The sequence below is a fragment of the Hevea brasiliensis genome, chromosome 11, assembly GCF_030052815.1.
Source record: "Hevea brasiliensis isolate MT/VB/25A 57/8 chromosome 11, ASM3005281v1, whole genome shotgun sequence".
Classification (NCBI taxonomy): Eukaryota; Viridiplantae; Streptophyta; class Magnoliopsida; order Malpighiales; family Euphorbiaceae; genus Hevea; species Hevea brasiliensis.
In genome coordinates, this window is record NC_079503.1 from 506939 (window position 1) to 532284 (window position 25346).

Genomic DNA, 25346 nt, shown 5'->3' on the forward strand with positions numbered 1-25346 from the left:
TTTTAGAGCTTATTTGAGCAGTTTTTGCAAAAATGATCAATTATAAGGACTAAATTGAAATTTTACATATTGTGATGAATGATTGATTTGATGGGCCCAGGAGGGGCTGTGTGATGTGATTGAGTTGTGGATATATGGATTGTAGATATAGAAGTGTGTTTTGAGCTCTTTTGCAGGTTGGGTAGGTCCTAGGTATAGGGGAGACTCTGCCGGATTTTCGGCACGACTTAGGACGTATTGGGTCTTTTCTTGATCTGTATTGGGTCATTTGTATTAAATAATTGTAATATAATTGTCAGGTGAGCCGGGACAGCCTTCTTCCTCCGCCCAGCCGCCTCAGTGACCATCGTCAAGTCTGTGAGTAAAATATTAATTTTAATTGTAATTTCACTATTATTATATGTTCAAGCATGCCCATGCATCACTTATATGCATATATTTATGTAGTTAAACTCTAGGCACAATTTATGTTGAATTGATAATCATAAAGTGCCATGGATGTTGTTGTGGTAATTTGGAGCGCAGCGTGCGTTGGCGTGCGTGTGATGTGGTGTGGACTATGGATAGGACGGGTAGTCACGCTTGAGTTCTTCACGGGACCCGATCCTTCGAGGGGTAGTCACGGCTTGAGTTCTTCGGGACCCTCGATTTGGTTTATTAAGCGAAAGTCCGCTTGAGTTCTTCACGCACGTGTTGGATTTAAGAGAGTCAGATAGGGATCGGCTCCCATATGTTATGATTGATGCTACAGGTGCGTGAGTGCTCCAAATTACCTTTTGATGTTATGATGTGAAAATGTTGTTGATGTTGCATTTCACTCTACAGGTGCATTAGTTTTAGATAGTTAAAGAGAATATGGTTAAAATTGATATTTTACTCTCTGAGTCGAACGCTCACTCCTGTTCAATATTTTTTCAGGCTACAGGAGGATTTTATTTTGGTTAACCTGCTTTTCTCCTTCGCAGGTTGATTATCGATATTTGTGTAATTTTATTTACTCCTAGAATTTCCGCATGTGTTAGAAGTATTTATTTGATTATGGTCTGTAATATTATTATCATGTTGGACCTGTAAACGTATAATGATATGCATGTTTGATGGATTGGATGAGGGAGCTGAGCTCCCATTTATTTTATGAGGATATGAGTATGTGGAGGGTGAGCTGAGCTCCCCAATTGAGTATTTATTATGTTTACAGGTCGGGTGAGTCGAAAACTCCCCGTTGGAAAGTCCATTTTATGGCCGGACTCTGTCCGTTTATTTTCTTGATATTGGGCCCAAATGGGCCTTAGAGTTGGGTAAATGAATAGTTAAGGCTTACTACGGGCCTCGGGGGCTTTAGGCTGGCCCAGGTCCTAGTGCCGGTCCGGCCCATAGGTTGGGTCGTGACAAATGTGGTATCAGAGCTTAGGCTCCAGATTCTTAGGGAATGTTTGTCTAAAATATCGGGAAGAGTCTACTAGGAGTCACATGCGGAGTATAGGATTCTGTTTCGTCTTTTCCTGTAATTCTTTGTTTCTAGATTCTACGTTATACCTCGGGAAATATAAGATTACCTCAGTTAGTGTCTTGATTTTCGTGGAGTACACAGAAATGTGAAATAGAGTTAGTAGACATGTGAGGTCTATCATGAGGATACCACTACTGGCAGTCATCAGTAGATGACCCAGTCAGAATAAGTTTGTGATAATAGAAGATTCAGGAGAGATAAGAAATTAGGAGACCTAGTCTGTCAGGACGTATCGTAGTAACTATACAATATTCTCGATGTCTGCTCTGTAAGCTGCAGATTACAGTACCGACATGAGATTATTGTGTAGAGCTGCGTGCATCCCCGTGGTGCTCCATAATGAGGGTGTTTGAGATAGCTTCTGTTTTGGTAGCTTATGCCGAACGAGTTCTATATTTGCAGAGGAGTTGGGAACTCCTGGCTAAGAGTCTAGAGTTAGAATATTGAAAGGTCACGGTTGGGTGATAACTAGAGTCGGTGACTCGATTACTGACATGAGCTAGAGTTACATCGAGAGTTGCCATCAGACCAGAGGTTTCGGACTAGTTGCAAAGTAAAGGTGACACTTATAGAGTGAGAATAGTAGACCTTGTGTGTATCAGTATGGAATAAAGTACAACTCTACTACCTAGAGAAGGTCGAAACTATGAATTGATGATTTATAGAGCTATGATATGATAAAAGAGTCATTAACTTGACATGGTTCTGGCAAGGTGGTAGATGTAGTACCTTTGTTGCAGCAAGTTAGGATATAGTCCTATCTTTTCAGAATGGATCGAAGGTTATTACTGATAATGATGACTTATGGAATAGTGTCCCAGATGGGACTGTAGAGTGTGGTAGAGAGTAGTTGGCTCGGGTATCCTGGAGAGGATACAAGTTCCATTATAGGAATCATATATAATCAGATCACGATGGATGTAAATCCTTTGAATTGGATGACGGGTTTGGGTGCCCGAAATCTTAAGTTTTGGAATTGAGTAAACATGGAAAATAATAATAATAATAATAATAATAATAAACAAAATTATTGCAGAATCAGTTCTCGAGGTAGTAAGGGTATTATGTAAGCTAAAGGATAAGAATAGAGATCATACAATAAAAGTATGACTGTAATTTGCTGAGTTTCTTTCTAATTTCAAATTATTCAAAACAATAGTATAATCTAATTATAATAGTGTTAAGAGTAATAAATTAGCGAAGATAAATCACAGAAGGCCAATGGATAAAGAAAGTGTAGAATGAAAGTTTGGGCAATTGATTGCAGATGCAATATAATCTAAATGCTAGTGGAAGTACTAGCTAGAGTGGTCAAAGGACCAAATCTGAGTAGCACAGATATATGATAACGCGATAGAGATTCTGAAAGATATAGTTAGCAAGTACAGCTATTATGTTAGGAAGAAGAATGGAACCAGGGATAGAATAGTCAAGTTCTATTTTGGGTAAGACAAAGGAAATAAATGAAAGGACAACCTAAAGAGCGCATAATAAAAGGAACAAAGTTAAGATATAGGATAGGCTAAGTGTTATTCTTGGCAAGGAGAATGACAAGGATGGAAAACCCAAAATGGGACCACATTAGTGAGAAAAGTGATGGAGGCATGGAATACAATAATAATGAGTAAATGTTAGAAGGTGTGCGATGGTATTGCGGACTACCTAAATAGGTAGAGAAAGAGAAGTTAGTAAGCAGTAAGTTGAATAAAAGTCAGTCTAAGGGATCAAATAGGTATGATGAGAGGAAAAGAATGATAGATAATGACACATAGGTTTTAGGTTAGACTTTTGAGATAGTGAGAAGGTAGTTAGAGGTTCGTTATGAATGTCAGGCAAACATTTTTAGTGTGATCAACAGAATCACTTTGTAGTGAAGCAATAACGACAGGACAATAGTAGTGGTAGAACGAAAAGTGACAAGTCTGGATGGTTATAAATCACTAGAAAGTTCAAGGATCAAATTAATGACCCTAGATAAGGGTGGAATTAGTGTTGGAAGAATTTATTAGTGAGAGAAATCTTTCAGGAATCAACAAAAGTTAAGGGCACAATAAAAACGATGATAGATATGAATCATAGGTCGAGTATAAGTAAAGTTAATAAATTATAAAATATTATGTCAAGAAGGAAAATGGTACGGTAAAGGGTTCATGCAGATGATACCTTATAGGTAGAGCATAATTATGCTAGGAGATGATGAAATTTGGAGAGAAAGACCAAGAAACTTAGGTGAAACGTTATAATATGACAATCGGGTGTAGTTGAATATAAGAGGATATTTTCTTTCTTTTCAAGTTTAGCTTGTGCTTTTGGTTCTAGAAGGTTATATAAGGAACAGAACCGAGTCAAGGAGACCTAGTTATTGAGAGTTTAGTAGGCACAAATTCATACATAATTTCCTGATATGAGAATGACAGTAAGTGCATACCTAGTATTAAGTATGAAAGGACGAACAGAGTAATGACAGGAGTTAAATTAAGTTAGCTACTAAGGCTTGCAACTGTTTTAAACTATGAGCTGGAGGAAGTACTATTTATGGTTGAGATTCAATAGATGAAATTGTTGCTGATGGGTAATTTGAGGTTGAAGTTTAGAAAGCTATGAGCAGTATATATGATTATATTAAGGAGAATGAACACGTGAAGTATCTTGTTTGGAATTAAGGCATGACACATATTTCCTAAAGCCGTGTTAGTTCAAATGGAACTTATAGTTTATGGGGCTCATATTCATCCAGGATAAGCAATTTCCTACTAAGGCTGATAGGGAATGATAATGTTCTGATAGTTAAGTTGGAAAAAAGGGGATACAAGAAAAAAAAAAAAAAAAAATTTCTATGAGTAATTATAAGTGTTACATAAGGTGAAGAATGTGCTGGTAGGAGTAAATCATAGGGTTAGAATTCTTGAAGTAATGAAACTAGTATTCAAGATAAGACTAAGAAATAAAAAGAAAGTTAAAGTTGATGATGGGATAGACATCTTTGAAGGAAAAGGTGTAAGGATGAGATAAGACTAAAATTAAGGAATAAGTACAGCAGGTTGAAATGATACCAACAATACCAAAAATAGGAAAAGGGAAGTGGATAAGATGCAAAGAACAGGAAGAGAGCTCGATAGAGTCAGTTATAATGATGAGGATAAGGAGTGTCTAACCACTGCCCCTGTGTTAACACTACCTATGAGCGGTGAAGGATACACCGTGTCTTGTGGACGCCCAGAGTTGGCCTAGGTGTGTTTTGATGCGGAATGGAAAAGTAGTGGCTTATGCTTCAAGGCACCAAGAGGCATGAGCAGAACTATCCCACCCATGATTTGGAAATGGCGGCTGTAGTCTTTGCACTAAAAATCTGGAGACACTACCTGTATGGTGAAGTGTGCGAGATATACACCGACCATAAGAGTTTGAAGTACATCTTCCAACAGAGGGATTTAAACTTGAGACAGAGGAGATGGATGGAGCTTCTGGAAGACTATGATTGCCCCATCCAGTACCACCCTGGGAAGGCCAATGTAGTAGCAGATGCTTTAAGCAGAAAATCTTCCGCGGTTTGCGCACATTTCACAGAGAAGAGATCGTTGATTCAGGAGGTACATGAGTTGATGGATCAAGGTTTAATCCTAGATCTTTCAGATGAGGGGGTATTATTGGCTCACTTTTCAGTGAGGCCAGACTTGAGGGACAGAGTTAGAGTTTCCCAGCACAGAGACCAACAATTGATCAAGATTATAGAAAGAGTACAGCAAGGTGAAGGTGGTGAGTTCGGATTTGCCAATGATGGCGCCCTAGTGCAAGGTTCTAGGATATGTGTGTCCGATGTGGACAACCTCAGGAATGATATCATGCGAGAGGCACACTACACACTGTACAGTGTCCACCCAGGTTCCACCAAGATGTACCATGATGTGAAAGATAGCTATTGGTGGAATGGCATGAAGAGAGACATAGCAGACTTTGTGTCCAAGTGCTTGACTTGTCAGAAGGTAAAGTTTGAACACCAGAGTCCGTCAGGGAAGTTGCAAGAGCTCCCTATCCCAGAATGAAAGTGGGAAATGATTTCTATAGATTTTGTGACTGGGTTGCCTCGTACCACGCGAGGATATGATTCGATATAGGTAATTGTAGACCGCCTAACCAAATCAGCTCACTTCTTGCCTGTGAAGACTACATATTCTGTGGCACAGTACGCCCGGCTCTACATTCGAGAAATAGTCAGATTGCATGGAGTTCCGACTTTCATAATATCTGACAGAGGGCCCCAGTTCACTTCTCGGTTTTGGAGAAAGTTGCAGGAGGCACTTGGCACACAGTTGAACTTCAGTACGGCTTTCCACCCTCGCATGGATGGACAGTCAGAAGGACAATCCAAACATCGAAGACATGCTTCGCATGAGTGTTTTGGATTTTGGAGGTCAATGGGATGAGCTAGCTTTGGTGGAGTTTGCCTACAACAACGATTATCACTCCAAAGATAGGATGCCACCCTATGAGGCACTATATGGAAGAAAGTGTAGGTCTCCTCTGTGTTGGATGAAAATGGGGGAAGCGAAGGTGCATGATGTAGACCTAGTGCAGTACACTTCAGAGATAGTTCCTTTAATCAGGGAACGACTGAAAACAGCTTTCAGTAGGCAGAAGAGTTATGCAGACCCCAGACGGAGGGATGTGGAGTTTGCAGTGGGCTACTATGTATTCCTGAAGGTTTCTCCAATGAAGGGAGTTATGAGATTTGGAAAGAAGGGCAAGTTGGCACCTCGGTATATTGGACCTTTTGAGGTTACTGATAGAGTTGGAGCAGTTGCCTACCGGTTGGAGCTACCACCCAACCTTTCTCACGTTCATCCCGTGTTTCACATCTCCATGCTCAGGAAATACATTCTCGATCCTTCTCATGTACTACAGTCGGATGTAATAGAACTAAAGGAGAACTTGACATTTGAGGAGCAACCTGTAGCCATAGTGGACTACCAAGTGAGACAGTTAAGATCAAAACAGATCCCTATAGTTAAGGTTTTGTGGAGGAGCCAGTCAGTGGAAGAGTGCACCTGGGAGTCAGAACGGGACATGCGTAGCAAGTACCCTTATCTGTTCAATGTGTAATCATGTACTTTATTCTGCCTTGTGAAAAATTCGAGGACGAATTTTCTGTAAGGGGGGAAGAATGTAACACCCCTGATTTTTTATATATTATTATTGGGCTTCGTGTAGGTATCCTCAATTCGCGAAAATTCAACAGTTGTCCGGATCTGTGAATTTCTGGCCAGACAGACCAGCTACCGGAAAAGTCTCCGAATTGGATCGAGGTTTTGGCTACCCCACCATTGTCAGGCATCCCGAGCGCTTCCCCGAATTCGGAATAGGCAAAGGTAAACCCGAACCTTGCTTTTTCGTAATTTTCTAGTGCTTAAATAGGATTAAAAATCCATAAAATATTCGTGGTAGCTTAGAAAATTACGATTCTTTTTGCAATAGCTTAGTAATATTTCTAAGGACCGCGGGGCAGAGTTTTATAATTTTTAGAGCTTATTTGAGCAGTTTTTGCAAAAATGATCAATTATAAGGACTAAATTGAAATTTTACATATTGTGATGAATGATTGATTTGATGGGCCCAGGAGGGGCTGTGTGATGTGATTGAGTTGTGGATATATGGATTGTAGATATAGAAGTGTGTTTTGAGCTCTTTTGCAGGTTGGGTAGGTCCTAGGTATAGGGGAGACTCTGCCGGATTTTCGGCACGACTTAGGACGTATTGGGTCTTTTCTTGATCTGTATTGGGTCATTTGTATTAAATAATTGTAATATAATTGTCAGGTGAGCCGGGACAGCCTTCTTCCTCCGCCCAGCCGCCTCAGTGACCATCGTCAAGTCTGTGAGTAAAATATTAATTTTAATTGTAATTTCACTATTATTATATGTTCAAGCATGCCCATGCATCACTTATATGCATATATTTATGTAGTTAAACTCTAGGCACGATTTATGTTGCATTGATAACTGTTAAAGTGCCATGGATGTTGTTGTGGTAATTTGGAGCAGTGTGCATGCGTTGGCGTGGCGTGCGTGTGATGTGGTGTGGACTATGGATAGGACGGGTAGTCACGGCTTGAGTTCTTCGCTGGGACCCGATCCTTCGAGGGGTAGTCACGGCTTGAGTTCTTCGCTGGGACCCTCGATTTGGTTTATTAAGCGAAAGTCCGGCTTGAGTTCTTGGCAGCACCGTGTTGGATTTAAGAGAGTCAGATAGGGATCGGCTCCCATATGTTATGATTGATGCTACAGGTGCGTGAGTGCTCCAAATTACCTTTTGATGTTATGATGTGAAAATGTTGTTGATGTTGCATTTCACTCTCTGAGTGCATTAGTTTTAGATAGTTATAGAGATTATGGTTAAAATTGATATTTTACTCTCTGAGTCGAACGCTCACTCCTGTTCAATATTTTTTTCAGGCTACAGGAGGATTTTATTTTGGTTAACCTGCTTTTCTCCTTCGCAGGTTGATTATCGATATTTGTGTAATTTTATTTACTCCTAGAATTTCCGCATGTGTTAGAAGTATTTATTTGATTATGGTCTGTAATATTATTATCATGTTGGACCTGTAAACGTATAATGATATGCATGTTTGATGGATTGGATGAGGGAGCTGAGCTCCCATTTATTTTATGAGGATATGAGTATGTGGAGGGTGAGCTGAGCTCCCCAATTGAGTATTTATTATGTTTACAGGTCGGGTGAGTCGAAAACTCCCCGTTGGAAAGTCCATTTTATGGCCGGACTCTGTCCGTTTATTTTCTTGATATTGGGCCCAAATGGGCCTTAGAGTTTGGTAAATGAATAGTTAAGGCTTACTACGGGCCTCGGGGGCTTTAAGCTGGCCCAGGTCCTAGTGCCGGTCCGGCCCATAGGTTGGGTCGTGACAATATGTTTATTTTTTAATTTTTAATATGTAATTAATGTTTCATAAATATTAACTATTCATTTATAAAAATATTTTTAATTTATATATTAATTATAAATTTTGAGAATAAAAATATTTAAAATTTAAATATTTTAATATTTTTATTTAAAATTTAAAATATATATATATAACCTAATATTAATTCTAAAAATAAAATTTAGTTAATTAAATTTATTTAATTATCTATACTATATATAAATGTGGGAGGGGGATATTGGCTTTGTCAAAAATACCCTTCATTCTTCAAATTAATTACAATTATATTTTTATTCTTTAAATTAATTTTAATTTTTGTATAAATTTAAAATTCTTAATTTTAGAGTTCATAATTTAAAATAATTAATTAAAATAAGAAATTAATGAGTGAAAATTAAGAAATGCAATTTATTAAATAGAAAAAAAATCATCTAAGAAAAGGCTTCCATACTAATTTTACTGAACTCTTAAAAAAAAAAAAAACTATTGAGAAGATCATGTACGTAATTATATATATATATAACTCTTTCTATTTAGTTAATAATAAAATCTAATATTTTATTCCAATATATGTAAATACATATCTTCACTAAAGGAATGGCTTATTAATTTACTTATAAGAGTTTATCTTAATATTAGTTTATAATTATAATATTTAAATTTAATTTCTATAAATCTTAATTTTTTTAGAATTAAAAAAAAAAAAACTTTATTAGCTCCAAACTTGAACAGCAATGAGAAGATTACAATTATTTAGGAGGGTCTCTCAAGTTGAAGAACGAGCATATAAATGAGACACTCTGACTAAAGAATGAGTAATCCCATTTGCTTGCCTTCTAATTCAACACAAAGAAAAATTTTGTCATTCATCATTAGTATCTTCAAGTATTATAATTAAATTAAAAATATCACATTTAATATCTTAAAAATAAAGTGACATTGACGGTAAAAAAAAATAAATTTGCATAAACCTTTGATACTAAAAATTTAAAATTACTATTTATTTATATTTGTTTTTATTAATTTTCAAAAATAATATTAAAATTTTAAGTTGAGTAATTACATATAATATTTATAATACTATAATAATATTATATCATATATAAAAAATTAACAAACATTATATATATAAAAAAATTAAATTATGAGCATGTATAATGAATAAAATAACATATAAAAATGAAAAAAAGATATGGAACAGAAAAAAAAAAAGAAAAAAAATAAAATGACTACTTAAAAATTTAATTATATAATTATTATAAATTAATTAAAAATACATAATTAAATTTAATTTAAAAATTTTAAACTATATAAATAGTAGATTTAAATAGAATGATTTAAAAAAATACAGAAATTAAATATATAAAATGTTTAAAGATACAAATTAGTTTTAATTAAGTAGTAAAATATAATCATGATTATTTTATTATGTGTATAGCGAAAATAAATATTTTGTAATAATATTATGTTATGTAAATAAAAAAAAAAGAAATTAATTACGGGTGATGAGTACAAATAATCACAAGTACATTTAAAAAAATTTAATATTAATAAGTGTAATATTTAATTAGCATTAGAGGTGTAATTAATTTTTTTAATGACTCAGGTTGACAATCATCGAACAAGCCACCTGTCGACTCAATATTTTCACTGGGTTTAATAATTATGCACGATAGAACTGAAAACGCCCAATGTAACCATCCTGTACTCTCTCCATAGTTTGGAGACGTCAGTGAATAGGAAGCAGAGAGATGGATCCGTACCCTTCGTCCTCAGCGCTAATAGCCCAGAAAACCTGGGAACTCGAGAACAATGTAATCACCGTGGACACGCCCCCAACCTCCACCAATTCGACGGCGGACGCCTCGTCAGACGCCATTTTCTACTACGATGAGACGGCGCAAGCTAAGTTCCAGCAGGACAGGCCGTGGGTTAACGATCCCCATTACTTTAGGCGTGTCAAGATCTCTGCACTCGCGCTTCTCAAGATGGTGGTGCACGCGCGATCCGGTGGTACCATTGAGGTCATGGGACTCATGCAAGGAAAGACTGATGGTGACGCCATCATTGTAATGGATGCATTTGCCTTGCCTGTTGAAGGAACCGAGACTAGGGTTAATGCCCAGGCAGATGCCTATGAGTATATGGTCGATTACTCCCAGACTAACAAGCAGGTCTGCTTTTAAAATTAACTTCTTTTTTTAGACACTCTTTCAAAATTAGCTTCTTCGTGTGACTTTTTTTTTTTTCCTGATTTCTTTTATCTGAATAGCTTTTAGGACTTTTTACGATTGTTGATAATAACTTTTTAGGGAAGATAAACCATGGATATAGTGGAGGTAATTACTGAAGAACGGCTGCATTGCTGAATCTTATGTGCTCGAAGTGTGCAAAGTCCCATCCCATATTCGACTTACCAAATTGAATTCTCTGAAAACCCAACTTAGAGGGCCTTTTTTTATGTGCTCAAAGAGATATTTCGAAGGGTGTGTGTGACTCATTTGGTACTAATTAGTTCTTGCATGTTGGTAATATCAAATATGTTTTCTTTTTAGTTCATTATCTTAGCTCAGTCATGTTTGTGGCTCCCTATCAAATAGAGTTAGCTTTGTGAAAAATGAATGCTCTTGTGTAGGCGGGTCGGTTGGAGAATGTTGTTGGGTGGTATCATTCTCATCCTGGGTATGGATGCTGGCTCTCGGGTATTGATGTTTCAACTCAAATGCTCAACCAGCAATTTCAAGAACCTTTTTTGGCAGTTGTTATTGATCCAACGAGGACTGTATCAGCTGGTAAAGTTGAGATTGGGGCATTCAGGACATACCCAGAAGGATATAAGCCTCCAGATGAAACTGTCTCTGAATATCAGACCATTCCTCTTAATAAGATTGAAGACTTTGGTGTACATTGCAAGCAGGTTGTTATATTGGCCATTACAGTTCTTTTTTTTTTTTTAAGCTATTGGCTAATGTTATTGTCTTTTGCAGTATTATGCTTTGGATATCACTTATTTCAAGTCCTCTCTTGATTGTCACCTCTTGGGCCTGTTGTGGAACAAATATTGGGTGAATACTCTATCTTCTTCACCTCTCCTGGGTAATGGAGACTATGTTGCCGGACAGATTTCAGATTTAGGTAATTTCTTGGTTATGTGGTATAATTTCGTTTACTCCTGTTAACCAGATAGTTTGGCTGCCACCTTTTTTTATTTTGGTGGTCGTGATTAAATTAAGTATAACTGCAAATAGTTAGAGAGTAAGGTACTTGGATTGAGTGAATGCTAAGATTTTTGTACCATTAAAAGCAGATTTTGCAGTAAATAGAGTAGTTTCACCTATTTTTAATCAAGATGAAATAATTGTCTGTGCATCATGCAGCTGACAAGCTGGAGCAGGCTGAGAATCAATTGGCTCACTCCCGTTTTGGGCTGCTAATAGCACCACCTCAAAGAAAGAAAGAGGTAAATGTGGTTTTTGTTATTTCAAACAAATATGTATCATTTTGTTTCAAACAAATTTTAGTTTGTTTGGCAATGGTTCCGATTCTTTGAAGCATTTTGTAGATGCAACTTCTTGCTGCCTCATTTCATGACAATATATATTTACCATATATAGAAATCCAGTAACTATTGTTGACATTATTTTGATTGCTGAATGGCATGCAAGGTAGTTAAAAGCGTAAGGCGCACTCAAAGTGATGCATCACACTATCGCTTAAAGTGCAAAGTGCAAATAAAGGAAGCACAAAATTATTAAAAAAAAAAAAGACTAATAATATAATATGCAAAGAAAATAAATTCCTCTATATAAAATAGAAAAGTTATAACATAGAGATCTTTACTAGATATTTTATCGAAGTCCTTAACACTTTGATCCTTATCTCCAAATAAGATCCATTTCCGTCAAAATTTTCATTTAAATCAGTCTCAACATCTTCCAATATTGGCCTTGAAATTGAGGCTCTGTGCGCTTTACACTTTTTTTTTGCGCTTTAAGCATAAAAAGCCCTTGCTTCAATAAATGCGCTCTGCTTAGTATATATAAAAGCGCTTTCCTATTTGCTGTTGTATTTTGTTATGGAAAGTCAATCACTATGTTATGGAAAGTCAATCACTATATTATTTTTCTGTATATTTTGTATTCTGTATTCCTATTTAGGATTTCTTATTTAGGATTTCTTCCTAATTAGTAGAACACAATTATAGGAATCAATTGTATATATATACCCATGTACAGATTAATTGAAATCAATAAGAATCATCTCTTTCTACATGGTATCAGAGCAGGTCATCAATCTAGGGTGACTATTTGTTCTCACTACCCAGCTCAGGAGAGACCTTGGTCGCCGACCGGCCGTTTCAACCCCGATCAACATTGCCGGCGTCGTCTCAACCCCCTCATTCCACCACCGTGTCTTTGTTGCGATCCAAGATAACCATTAAAGGACTTACGAGGTTTGGCTCTCGGATCCTATTCGGGATTTGCTTGATTTGTGAATTTGGGTTATTTTGCTGCTATAAGCACTTTGGATTAGCGTTTCGGTTAGTTTTCTTTGTCTCAACAAATGGCAGACAATAAGAATATTATTTCTGATGTGATTCCGGTGATGACTAAGATCACGGAACACAAACTTAATGGTTCGAATTATCTGGAGTGGAGTAAGACTGTTAGGGTCTATTTGCGTAGCATTGATAAGGATGATCACCTTACTAAAGATCCACCCACTGATGATACACGACAAACTTGGCTAAGGGAGGATGCTCGATTGTTTTTGCAGCTTCGGAACTCGATTCATAGTGAGGTAATTAGTTTAATTAATCACTGTGAATTTGTTAAGGAATTGATGGATTACTTAGATTTTCTGTATTCTGGTAAAGGGAATATCTCCCGTATTTATGATGTTTGTAAGGCATTCTACCATGCTGAGAAAGAGGATAAGTCTCTCACGGCTTATTTTATGGATTTTAAACGGGTATATAAGGAACTTAATATATTGTTGCCTTTTAGTCCTGATGTGAAAGTTCAGCAGGCCCAACGAGAGCAACTGGCTGTTATGAGTTTTCTTGCAGGCCTTCCTTCAGAGTATGAGACTGCTAACATGAAACGTTCACACGGGTCCTTCGTACAGAGAGTACTCAATCTTCACAACCTGTCAGTAGTGCTCTTATTAGCCGTAATCCAAATGGACAACAGGGTAATAGAAGAGGAAGTAGAGGAGGAATTACAGGCAACAGAAGTAATCAGCGTAATGGAGAGGCTAGTTCTAATCAGGACTCAAGAGGAGTCATTTGTTATTATTGCCATGAGCCTGGCCATACAAAATATAATTGTCCGCAACTTCAGAGAAAAAATCAGCGATCACAGATGGCAAATATGGCAGCAGAGAATTCTGCAGTATCTTCCTCTGAGAAAACTACTTTGGTATCTGCAGAGGATTTTGCACAATTTTCCCAGTATCAGGCATCTCTAAAGCCTACCAGTTCACATCGCTGCGATCATTGAGTCGTAAATCTACTACATGCCTTGTGTCTTCTTCATCCAAATGGGTTATTGATTCAGTGCGATGGATCACATGACAGTAATTCTAGTCTTCTATCCGCTTTTAGTCTAATCTCACTTCCTCTATTACTTTAGCCGATGGTTCTACTTCTTGTGTCATGGGTTAGGCTGAATCGCAACCTGACTTCGTCAATTTCTTTGTCTTCTGTCTTGTTTCTACCAAAATTCTCTTTTAATCTACTTTCTGTTAGTAAACTTACTCGTACCTAAAATTGTTCTGTTTCCTTTTTTCCTGACCAGTGTTTGTTTCAGGATCTTACGACGAAGCAGATTATTGGTAGAGGACGCGAGTCAGGTGGTCTCTACATTCTGGAAAATCATGTACCGCGGTCACTTGTTTGCTCCAGTACCTTAACACCTCTTGAAGCTCATTGTAGATTGGGTCATCCTTCTTTGTCTACCATGAAGAAGCTGTGTCCTCAATTTCAGTCTTTATCAGTACTAGAATGTGAGTCGTGTCAGTTTGCAAGACATCATCGTTTGCCTTCTGTGTCTAGAGTCAATAAACGGGCTTCATCTCCTTTTGAGGTAGTTCATTCTGATGTTTGGGGTCCTTGTTCTGTTACATCTAAAACTGGATTTCGTTATTTTGTTACTTTTGTTGATGATTACTCTCGTGTTACCTGGTTATATTTAATGAAAAATCATTCTGAGTTGTTTTCTATCTTTTGTGCCTTTTGTAATGAAATCAAAACTCAATTTAATATTTCTGTGCGCATATTAAGAAGTGACAATGCCAAAGAATACTTTTCAAAGACAATTTCACCTTATATGACACAAAATGGCATTCTTCATCAGTCTTCCTGTGTGGATACCCCATCCCAAAATGGCGTGGCCGAAAGAAAAAATCGTCATCTTCTTGAGGTAACTCGTGCTCTTCTTTTTCAGATGAAAGTACCTAAACACTTTTGGGCGGATGCAGTTTTCACGGCATGTTTTTTGATCAATTGTATGCCGTCTTCTGTCCTTAATGGGGATATTCCTTATACTACTTTGTTTCCTACAAAATCTTTGTTCCCTATTGAACCCCGTATTTTTGGTTGTACCTGTTTTGTGCGTGATGTTCGTCCACAGGTTACTAAATTGGATCCAAAATCTCTCAAATGTGTCTTCCTTGGGTAGTCCCGGCTCCAAAAAGGGTACCGTTGTTTCTCTCCTACTCTTAATCGTTATCTTGTTTCTGCAGATGTCACATTTTTTGAGTCCACTCCATTTTTTCCTCCATCATCTGTGTATGAGAGTCAGGGGGAGGAGGATGATCTCTTAATATATATTGTCCAACTAATGTCTAGTACTCCCACACTGCTCCTTCCGTCTCTAGACCTACTCGACCTCCCGTTGTTCATGTTTATTCCAGAGATTGAGATTCCTGCCGAGATCCTCCACCAGCTACTTCGTTGGGAGATCCTGTACCTCATACTGATCATGATTCTGATCTAGACTTACCCATTGCTCTTCGTAAAGGTAAACGTTCATGTACTTACCCTATCTCTTCTTTTGTTTCTTATAATCAATTGTCTTCTTGTTCTCGGTGCTTTGTTACTTCTTTAGACTCACATTATCCCTAATATCATTAATGAGGCACCGTCTCATCCTGGGCCGTGTGATGCTATGAAAGAGGAAATGGAGGCTTTAGATGCTAATGGTACATGGGAACTATTGCCTTTACCCACTGGTAAGAAAGCTATTGGTTGTAAATGGGTATATACAGTAAAGGTAAATCCTGATGGTTCTGTGGTTAGGTTAAAAGCACGCTTTGTAGCAAAAAGATATGCTCAGACATATGGGGTTGATTACTCTGATACTTTTTCTCCTGTAGCTAAACTTACTTCTATTCGCTTGTTTATCTCTTTAGCAGCTACATATGATTGGCCCCTGCATCAATTGGATATCAAGAATGCTTTACTTCATGGTGATCTTCAGGATGAGGTGTATATGGAGCAACCACCTGGGTTTGTTGCTCAGGGGGAGTTGGGTAAAGTTTGTAGGCTTCGAAAGTCTCTTTATGGCTTGAAACAAAGTCCTAGGGCATGGTTTGGGAGATTCAAGAAGCAAGACAGAATTTGGTATGCAAAAGAGTAAGTGTGATCACTCAGTATTTTATAGGCAATCTAAGGCTGGTCTAATTCTCTTGGTAGTCTATGTGGATGACATTGTCATCACTGGGAGTGACTCTGCAGGTATTTCATCTCTTAAAACCTTCCTTCAAACTCAGTTTCAGACCAAAGATTTGGGATTGTTAAAGTATTTCTTGGGTATCGAAGTTATGAGAAGTAAGAAGGGTATTTTCTTGTCTCAAAGAAAATATGTCATCGATCTATTGACAGAGACAGGAAAATTAGGTGCTAAGCCTTGTAGCGCACCAATGACTCCAACTTTACAACTGTTAGCAGGGGATAGTGAGTTGTTTGAAGATCCAGAGAGATATAGGAGATTGGTAGGAAAATTGAACTACCTTACAGTCACTCGTCCTGACATTGCTTATGCCGTTAGTGTGGTAAGTCAGTTTATGTCTTCCTCAACTGTTGCTCATTGGGAAGCCTTGGAACAAATCTTGTGTTATCTGAAGGGCGCTCCAGGAAGAGGTTTGCTATATGGTAATCATGGGCATTTGAATGTTGAATGTTTTTCAGATGCCGACTGGGCTGGATCTAAGGTTGACAGGAGGTCAACTACTGGATATTGCGTTTTTATTGGAGGAAATTTGGTGTATTGGAGAAGCAAGAAGCAGAGTGTAGTTTCTCGATCTAGTGCTGAATCCGAATACAAAACAATGGCACAATCAGTATGTGAGGTAATGTGGATACTTCAATTACTAGATGAGACAGGTTTTAAGACCTCCCTGCCTGTGAAATTGTGGTGTGATAATCAAGCTGCTCTTCATATTGCTTCTAATCCGGTGTTTCATGAGCGAACCAAACATATTGAGATTGATTGTCACTTTATTCGTGAAAAGATTCAACAACAGATCATCTCAACAGGACACATCAAAACTGGAGAGCAGTTAGGAGATATTTTCACAAAAGCTCTGAATGGAGCTAGGATTGACTACATTTGTAACAAGTTGGGCATGATTAACATCTATACTCCAACTTGAGGGGGAGTGTTATGGAAAGTCAATCACTATGATATGGAAAGTCAATCACTATATTATTTTTCTGTATATTTTGTATTCTGTATTCCTATTTAAGATTTCTTATTTAGGATTTCTTCCTAATTAGTAGAACTCAATTATAGGAATCAATTGTATATATATACCCATGTACAGATTAATTGAAATAAATAAGAATCATCTCTTTCTACATCAGCACTTTTTGCGTGTTTGGCTACTCTAATGGCATCTTAAATTTATGCTTACCTTTCTTGTTTGCTCTTAAAGTCTCCATTTATTGAGATGTAGAAGTACAAGAGTGCATAGTACATGGTGCCAATAATTGGTATGTATATGAGTGAAATACTGGGGATGTCCTTAAATATGCATACACGAATGCTTTATGATAGATTTGTCTTTCAATTTCGCATTAATCTTTTTGGCTTAGTTATCCTACACAATTTTGTCAAAGTGTAAGACAAACTAGTAAGTACAATTATTAAAGACACAAGGTGCATTAAGGTGCAAAAGGAGTCCTGGAGCTTAGGAGCAATGCACAAGCACACACCTAAAAGAGGTAAAGCACACAAAAAAATTAAACTACCATTCATATTAATAACATAAAAGAATTTTCCACCAATTCTTTTGAAATCCAGTTTAAAATAAAACAACAGATGTTAAAAGGTCTTGAACCATAATTTTATATTCCACTAGATGGCCATAAACCCTAAATAGCTGTAAGGCAACTACTCACTATCTAGTGCAGCATTGTCTCCTCCATCACATTATCATCAACTTCAAATTAATGACTTCCAATGTTCTCTTCTCCATATCCTCTTTAAACTCTTCTTCAAAATTCAATATGTTCCTCTTCCTAGTTTCTAGATACTAGAGGAGTGTTGGCCCTTAGATTAGAGGATGATGCTTTTGCCTTTTCCTTTGGCCTCACATTTGGAGTGGATATAGATATGACATATGTACCATTTACTATTCTAATATTGTAGACATTCTCTTTAACTCCAACAGCTTTAGACAGAATGAACCTGATTTAGTGCTGCAGAGAACCTTAAAATTTTTTTCTACCTCCTTGTGTAGAACAGTTGTCATGTCTAATCTGAAGCAACATGCTTCTTTCTTTCTTTTTATTGTTTTAATTTGATTCAGTGTGAATGATCTCATGATATGGTTACTTGCAAAGTCAGATCAATAGTTAAGATTTCAAAATGAAAAAACACAAATACATTCGGAATTGAATATTGCAGAATTGCATGCCTCATAAAGGTTGCTCACCTTTTAGGGGTTTGGGTGCTAGAGCTGTGCCTCTTATGCCATGCAACTCAGGCACACCATTAATGACTTTGCTCATAATTATGTTGCCCCATCTCCATGACGTCTAAATATTTTGGGTTTGCTTTAACCAGAAGCTTGTTTAAGCGTGTGATCTTTTTCACCATCAGTTTTCCAGTTATCATGATAAGCTGATCCTCTGCATGGGAAATTAATGTTCTCTTCTTCTCCATGGGAAATGTTTAATCACTAATGTAAAAGACATTGGTCATCTCTCTTCTCTCTTTCTTATATAGGACATTAGTTTTTCTCAAATTATTATTGTTATTGATAAGCAGGATTAATGTTATCTGATGAACAAGTCACACGTGTGGGAAGTCCACTTCTAAAAGTAGAGAAAAAAAATAGAGGGGGAGATAATAGGGAGGTGTGGGGTAACTATTTGTGTGCTATTGTAATTTAAACATTTTTTTCCTCATATTTGCATTATTCTTTTCATGCTTTTACTCTTTCCATCATATATATCTGTTATTTCACCATCATGCTTTTTGAGTGGCCATGGATGTTTGTGTGGTTTTCCCAGAAATAATTGATTATGGATTGCCACTTCTATTAATTGCAGGAAGAATCTCAACTAGCTAAAATTACTCGTGATAGTGCTAAAATAACTGTGGAACAGGTCCATGGTCTAATGTCACAGGTAAACTGGTCAAGTTGTTTTCTAGGTGTCTACTTTGAACGATTAATTATCTGGGATAAGAAAAATTTTCTTAAAGAATATCTTCTGCTTGTGTTAAACATTAATTTTGTTGTCTTCTATTTGTGATTTAGGTTATTAAGGACATCCTTTTCAATTCCATACGTCGATCTAGTAGGTTGTGCACAGAGAGTTCTGGACCTGAGCCAATGGTGGAAAGCTAATCAAGGCTTCCTGGTGATGCAACAGAGGATGGATGTTCCCTTCTTCTGCAGAGAGGGTTAAGGTTCTTATGAAAGAGAATAAAAAGAAAAAACAAAAGAAACCCAAGCCGCAGAGATTGTCATGTTTCAGGTGATGTAAATCCTTTTCATATCCATCACTGATTTGGTGGGTATTTCGTCCTGTTAAGTTGGAAATTTATACATGTTTACTGCTTAGCAAGTTATCCTAATTACAGAGACTATTTTCACTTCCCATTTAGTTCATATGCTCGAATACTGGTTGGTTTACTTGAGGAAAAATTTTCCCTTGCAATTCAAAGTTTTGTTTGTGATTGTAGTTGTAGGTCGAGTTTATCACGTCAAAAACTTCCAAGGTGCATAATACAATTTTCTATTGAATTTTACTAAATAAATCACAGAAAACTCAAAAAAAAAAAAAATCCTTACTATTGGTTAATTTAACAGAAAATATTTTTTTTTTATGATTTATGATCAGATGTAAATATTTTTTGTTGCCAGTTAAACAAACCGAATTTTAAAGAAAATGATCCGAGTTTTTGAAGACAGCGGACTACAAATTGAAATACAACAGAATATTATTATTATTAGATTAATATGAACCATGGGAAGATGTTCAGTTTCGGTTTCGGTTTCAATATAGTTTTAGTGAAGAATCAAAATCAAAACTAAATCCAGGAATCACAATCAAAACTAAATCTTCGATTTTTAATTTTTAGGAGTTAGATTTGAAAGAAAATTTCAATTCTAGTTTCAGTATTCTTGTGTTCATTTTAAAATATAAAATGCAATGTTAAAATTTTCATATAAAACAATAATAAAAACAAAAATATTAAAATTAAAATAATAATAGTATTAATATCACAAATATATTTTTAATAGAATATTATTTCTAAAATATTTTTAATTATGTAGTTTTTAATTAAAAGATATATATATATATATATATATATATATATATATATATATATATATATATATATATAATTTTATTTAAATTTTAAAATATATCTAAAAAAATATTTGTATAAAATCAATTCTTTGTCTCAATTTGATATGCTTCGGATTTGATTTCCATTTTGGTATAATTTTGATTTAGAAACAATAAATATAAATTCAGTTTAATATGGTTCAGTAGTTCTTTTTCAATTCTAATATAATTCTTCAATTTGGTTGGAAACTCCAGCAACAACCATGGGTGATGAGTTCGCAGTAACCACGAGGCAATCATTTATTCTCATTTCTCACAAGGAAATTGACGAAATGGATGGCTGATATATATATATATATATATATAAATTGATGAATCATGCGGAAGGAAGGTGATAGAAAACATCTTTAATCCGGTGAGATAGGAAGAAATAACTTCATACATCAAAGAACAACTGCGGTTCACAAGCAAAGAAAGCAATAAGAACCTTGTGTGAGTTTCATTTTCTTTCTCTGGCAGGTTTTTTCAGATTGTAATAATTTGGATGGTAAAGTTTAAGGGCCTTTTTTTTCTTCGAGCGGCCTCCTCATCACAATCATCATCACCATCGACCATATAGAAGAACTGCCCATTCCCCAGCATATGATATAAAAACCCTTAACAAATATTCCACTTCTTTTCTCTCTCTTGTGGGTCTTGTCCAGAAATCATGCTATTCATGACTCTCTCTGTTCACCATTTTCTTTCAAGATTAGATTCTCGTAAGATAACAAAAAGGGATGTTTTCACAAGGAATGGTCCTCTTGATCTTTAGGTTTAGGCTTATTTGATATAGAGCTTTGAAGAAGCATTACTTGTGACAACGTCACATGAGAGTAACTCTCTCCACCACTAGTTCTTCCCCTATCTCTTGTCTTGCATTTCTATATCAATTGAAAGCACCTAAAGCATGTGAGAGCATTTCTCTAGAGCCTTCGGTGCAAGTTCTATTCTATCACTCCTCCACTCTTTTAACTTGGCGTGCTTCAATTGACTGTTTGCTTGCCTTATCATGGTTCCAAGTCCTGCACAATCCATCAATATTTGCTTTGAGAACCATGGAGAAATTCCTGCACTACATGCAATTGGAAAAAGCGTGTTTATATCTTCTTTATCCCATGTTTAGGTGGAATTTCTCTATCCATTATTATCTTTGTAATTTTCTTTTAAAAATAAATAAATAAAACAGAAAATTGTTAACATCCAAGGTCTGTGAAACCTTGATCTGAATCCCTATTACAATGTCAAATTTCAGGATATTGGGTCCTCAAACCTTTGGTGCTCTAATTTAGGGTCATTCATGTAAATGGTCCCAGCTTGCCCTTTAAAATAAATGAACTCTCATGTACTGTTAGTGGTAAAGTAGAATTTGTGCTCTATTTTTGTTGATAAAGGAGAATTTAGGCACTTGATTAAAGAGATAGGTATATATGCTCTAGCCACTTCAGCTAGTGGTTGTCTACTCCCCATCAACTCCAAATCAAATAACACTTTTTCAAAGGAGAGGAATAGTGTTATTTCTAATTTAATAAATACCCGTTTCTTCAAAAGTGAATAAATTAATTTATATATAATGCAGGATTAGTTTCATTTTATATGGAAATATATATTCTCTTCCCTACCTGTCTTTTGGTGGCTGTCTTCAAGCAAAGAATGCCTACTATATTTCCTCAGAATCTTCTTAGTGAGGTACACACTTTTAGGACAAATAATAAAAAGCAATGGTGCCAAAGAAACTGGAGGCTTTAAGCACTCAATATTCCTCATCACCACCAAGGCATCTTTCTATGCTGTAATTTCCTGTACGTCTCTTATTTGCTCAAGTGGGTCAAAAGGTCTTTCCAAATATATACATGTATATAGTAGATGGGGGTACCTTAGGAGCCAACATCATGGACCATTTCTTCATATAAAACACTGAAAAAAATAGTCCTCTCCAACGTCAAGGATGGCTGTGAGTGGGAATATGAACCCCTTAATTATTAATAGGCCTGTCTTAACATGATATGTATTTTCTTTTCACTGTGAGACCCAGCTCATGCTTTGTCCCCTAATGAGGTGAAATTTTCCTTCTTGTTTCAGCAGAGGAAAATACTGGTTCTTGAAACAAACAAGAGGAAAACAAAAAATACTAACAATAAGAAATCGTAACAATTCCAATCTCTTATAAGATATAACGGCTCAGATTATGAGCTGTGAGTTTGAGTCCTAATTAAAAAGAATCATCTTTTGCCCCCTAAGTTGCTTAAGCGTGGCAGCCAAGGGACCTTTAGAATGGGATTAGTTTGAAGAGAAATTGCCCAGGGAATGAGACATGCTACTGCTAATCTTAGTCAAACTTCCACATTCTTAACAAAAAGGGTGTTTTTTAATTATATAATCTCATAATAATTGTATATAAGCTAAAGGAAACATGATTTGCAGGTTTTGTACGGTCTCTATTTGACAATAAATGTTCGGAATCATGTGATGTCGACAAAGGATAGGCATCGGACTAATTCCTTGTGAAGACCGTAGAACTCATATATTAACAAAGAAAACCTAATTATCACTAATTTTGCCACTTTCGGTGGATGACTTGGAACTTTCACTCCATGCCTAACAAATAATAATAATAATAATAATTTAATTATTAAATTAAATATTTATAATGAAATTTGTATATTTATTATTTTAATTATGTACATATTTTGATTAATTATATGAAAATTTTAACATAAATATTTAATTTAAAATTTATTAAACACTTATAATAATATTAGATTTTTTTTTTCTCTCTCTCTAGCAAATATGGATTTACTTTTTTTTAATATCCCTTAGAAAAGGAAAAAAGGAAGTAAAGTGGAACATGGAATTAAATTAATTAAATGGGTTGTGAGTTGAAGTGCATCGGATTCGGTTTCCACTTTCAAAGATAAGAAATTAAAATTAAAAAAAAAATATATAGAAAAGTTTGCTGAGTAATGGTAGGTATTAGTGGCATATTTATCTTCCTGAAATAAAGGAAGTAAATTTACCAAGAATTTAAAAAATATAAATAAATAAATTTTATATAGTGATAGAAGAATATGTGCTCTAAATAATCTTTCCTAAATCTTACGTATTATGTATGTACAACATTTAGAACTTGCCAATTTAACGAAGAAAAAGCCTTAGATGGTAAGATAAGCATAAAGGTCTAATCGAAATTGATGTTAGCATTTCTTGTAATGAAAATGAGTAAGACGTCTTTTCTTCTCCAATAATTTCAATTCATAAAATATCAAGCATAAGGAAACTAAGTTAATGGAGCCCAAAAGTGTCGCAATGGCCTAGTACCCACTTAACAAAAAAAAAAAAATTAATCAAGGCACTGCTAGTTAGGTTTCCAACCTTCAGCCAGCATGGATTCATATATGAAATTTTTTTTTATTTAAATCAAATTTATTATAAATTTAAAATAAATATGTATAATAAAATTTATATATTTATATTTAAAATTTATAATCAATCAGATTAAATCTTATTATTCAGAGGGGAAAGATTGCGCATGGATTTCTGTTAGAGGTGTTGGCTCTACGTGCACGTTTGGTCGCCTGGTCCACACGGTGTTGTAAGTTACAGTCGAAAAGGCAAAATGAGATGATTTCATTTTATGTGCTATATAATATGACGGTGAAACAGATTATCATGCCATAATAAAATTAATCACAATCTCTGCTTTTCTCATTTTAAATGTAAATAAACCACTACTTAATTTCTTTACATTAATATCAACTTTCATATCAAGTCTTAATGATTTTTTTTTTTTTTGTATATAATAATAATGATATATTTTTCTTTTTGTTATATATAGCAATATAATATAAAATATGAATATATATATATATATATATATATATATATATATATATATAATTTTATAAAATTATGAATGCTTATTTTTAAATAATTATAATATTTAAGGATCAATTTATAAAATATAAGAATATTTTTATAATTAATCAAAATATTTAAAGATTTTAAAATAATTAATTTACATTTTTAATAATTATAATTTAAATTTTATTTTTATTTATTAAGATCGATATTTTAAAAATATAAAGACTAAATTATGTCAAAAATAAAATTTTAGGTACTAAATTATTAATAAAATAAACATCATAAAATAAATTATTTATAAATTAAAAAAAATTAAGAGAATTTTAATATTTTTATTAAAATTAACAATAACTTAACTTTTGTAAATTTATTTTAACATCAATAACTTGATTTTAAAATTTTAAAAATTAAATTATAAGTTTAACTAAATCTTAAAAATTAAATTATCCAAGACCCGCTTCACCAAAGCCATACCACCAAATCCTTAAAAAGAGATCATTAACTTTTTTTTTAATAAAAATTTAATAAATTAAAATAAAAAATATTTCGTTTTATTAAAAAACATAATATTATTTATTTCCAATTGATGAAATAAAATGTCAAGGTCTTTTCTCCCTTCACTAATGATCTCGAATTCAAATTCTGAGTATGAAATATTTTTAAAATTTATGAGAAAGTACTTTACCTTCCTTTATTGGTATTTCAGGAACAAATCTAAATTAATCGAGTTAGTAAATTTCGAATAGCACTTTGTTTGTATAAAAAAAAACACATAATACTTTTATAATAAATTAATTTTTTCTACAATATACACTACACTTTATTGTACTTATTATATAAAATCATGATTTAATTTTATATAATTTTTTATTAATTTTTATATATAATATAATATTATCATAATATTATTAATATTACATTTACATAAAAAGACTTCAATTTAATATCTTTCTAATTTTTATATCTTAAAAATAGAAAAAAAATATTAAAATTGTCGCAATTTAGAGATTATTATATTTGACTGATTGAATTATATATATATATATATATATATATAATGGGAATGCTCACCCGAGAATCTTTCCCCGCCCGTCCACAACAGGATCACGAAATTGACAAAGAGCATAAAGTGTCCTTTGGTAGGCCCCACCCCAGCCTTCCATAACCCCACTCTGAGTGTATATAGCAACTGG

General features: G+C 34.8%; 1 protein-coding gene across 3 annotated transcripts; it reads left to right on the forward strand.

The window, feature by feature from the left end:
• Positions 1 to 10081: 10081 nt before the first annotated feature.
• LOC110658514 (COP9 signalosome complex subunit 5a) lies at positions 10082 to 19557 on the forward strand. Of its 3 annotated transcripts, XM_021816172.2 has the most exons (6): positions 10086 to 10621; positions 11083 to 11364; positions 11435 to 11582; positions 11825 to 11907; positions 19006 to 19083; positions 19215 to 19557. In XM_021816172.2, exons 1-6 carry the CDS (start codon positions 10199 to 10201, stop codon positions 19302 to 19304), a joined length of 1104 nt encoding a protein of 367 aa, XP_021671864.2. In that variant the 5' UTR covers positions 10086 to 10198; the 3' UTR covers positions 19305 to 19557. The 3 variants fall into 3 exon arrangements, with proteins under 3 accessions (XP_057985521.1, XP_057985520.1, XP_021671864.2); XM_058129538.1 differs by lacking the exons at positions 19006 to 19083; positions 19215 to 19557 and adding an exon at positions 12728 to 12860 and having other exon boundaries at positions 10082 to 10621; XM_058129537.1 differs by lacking the exons at positions 19006 to 19083; positions 19215 to 19557 and adding an exon at positions 12733 to 12860 and having other exon boundaries at positions 10083 to 10621.
• The last annotated feature ends 5789 nt before the right edge of the window (positions 19558 to 25346 follow it).

Coding starts and splice junctions, on each gene's coding strand:
- LOC110658514 (XM_021816172.2), top strand. CDS start 10,199: ATGGATCCGTACCCTTCGTCCTCAGCGCTAATAGCCCAGAAAACCTGG. Junction 10,622..11,082: donor ACTCCCAGACTAACAAGCAG/GTCTGCTTTTAA, acceptor GCTCTTGTGTAG/GCGGGTCGGTTGGAGAATGT. Junction 11,908..19,005: donor CACCTCAAAGAAAGAAAGAG/GTAAATGTGGTT, acceptor TATTAATTGCAG/GAAGAATCTCAACTAGCTAA.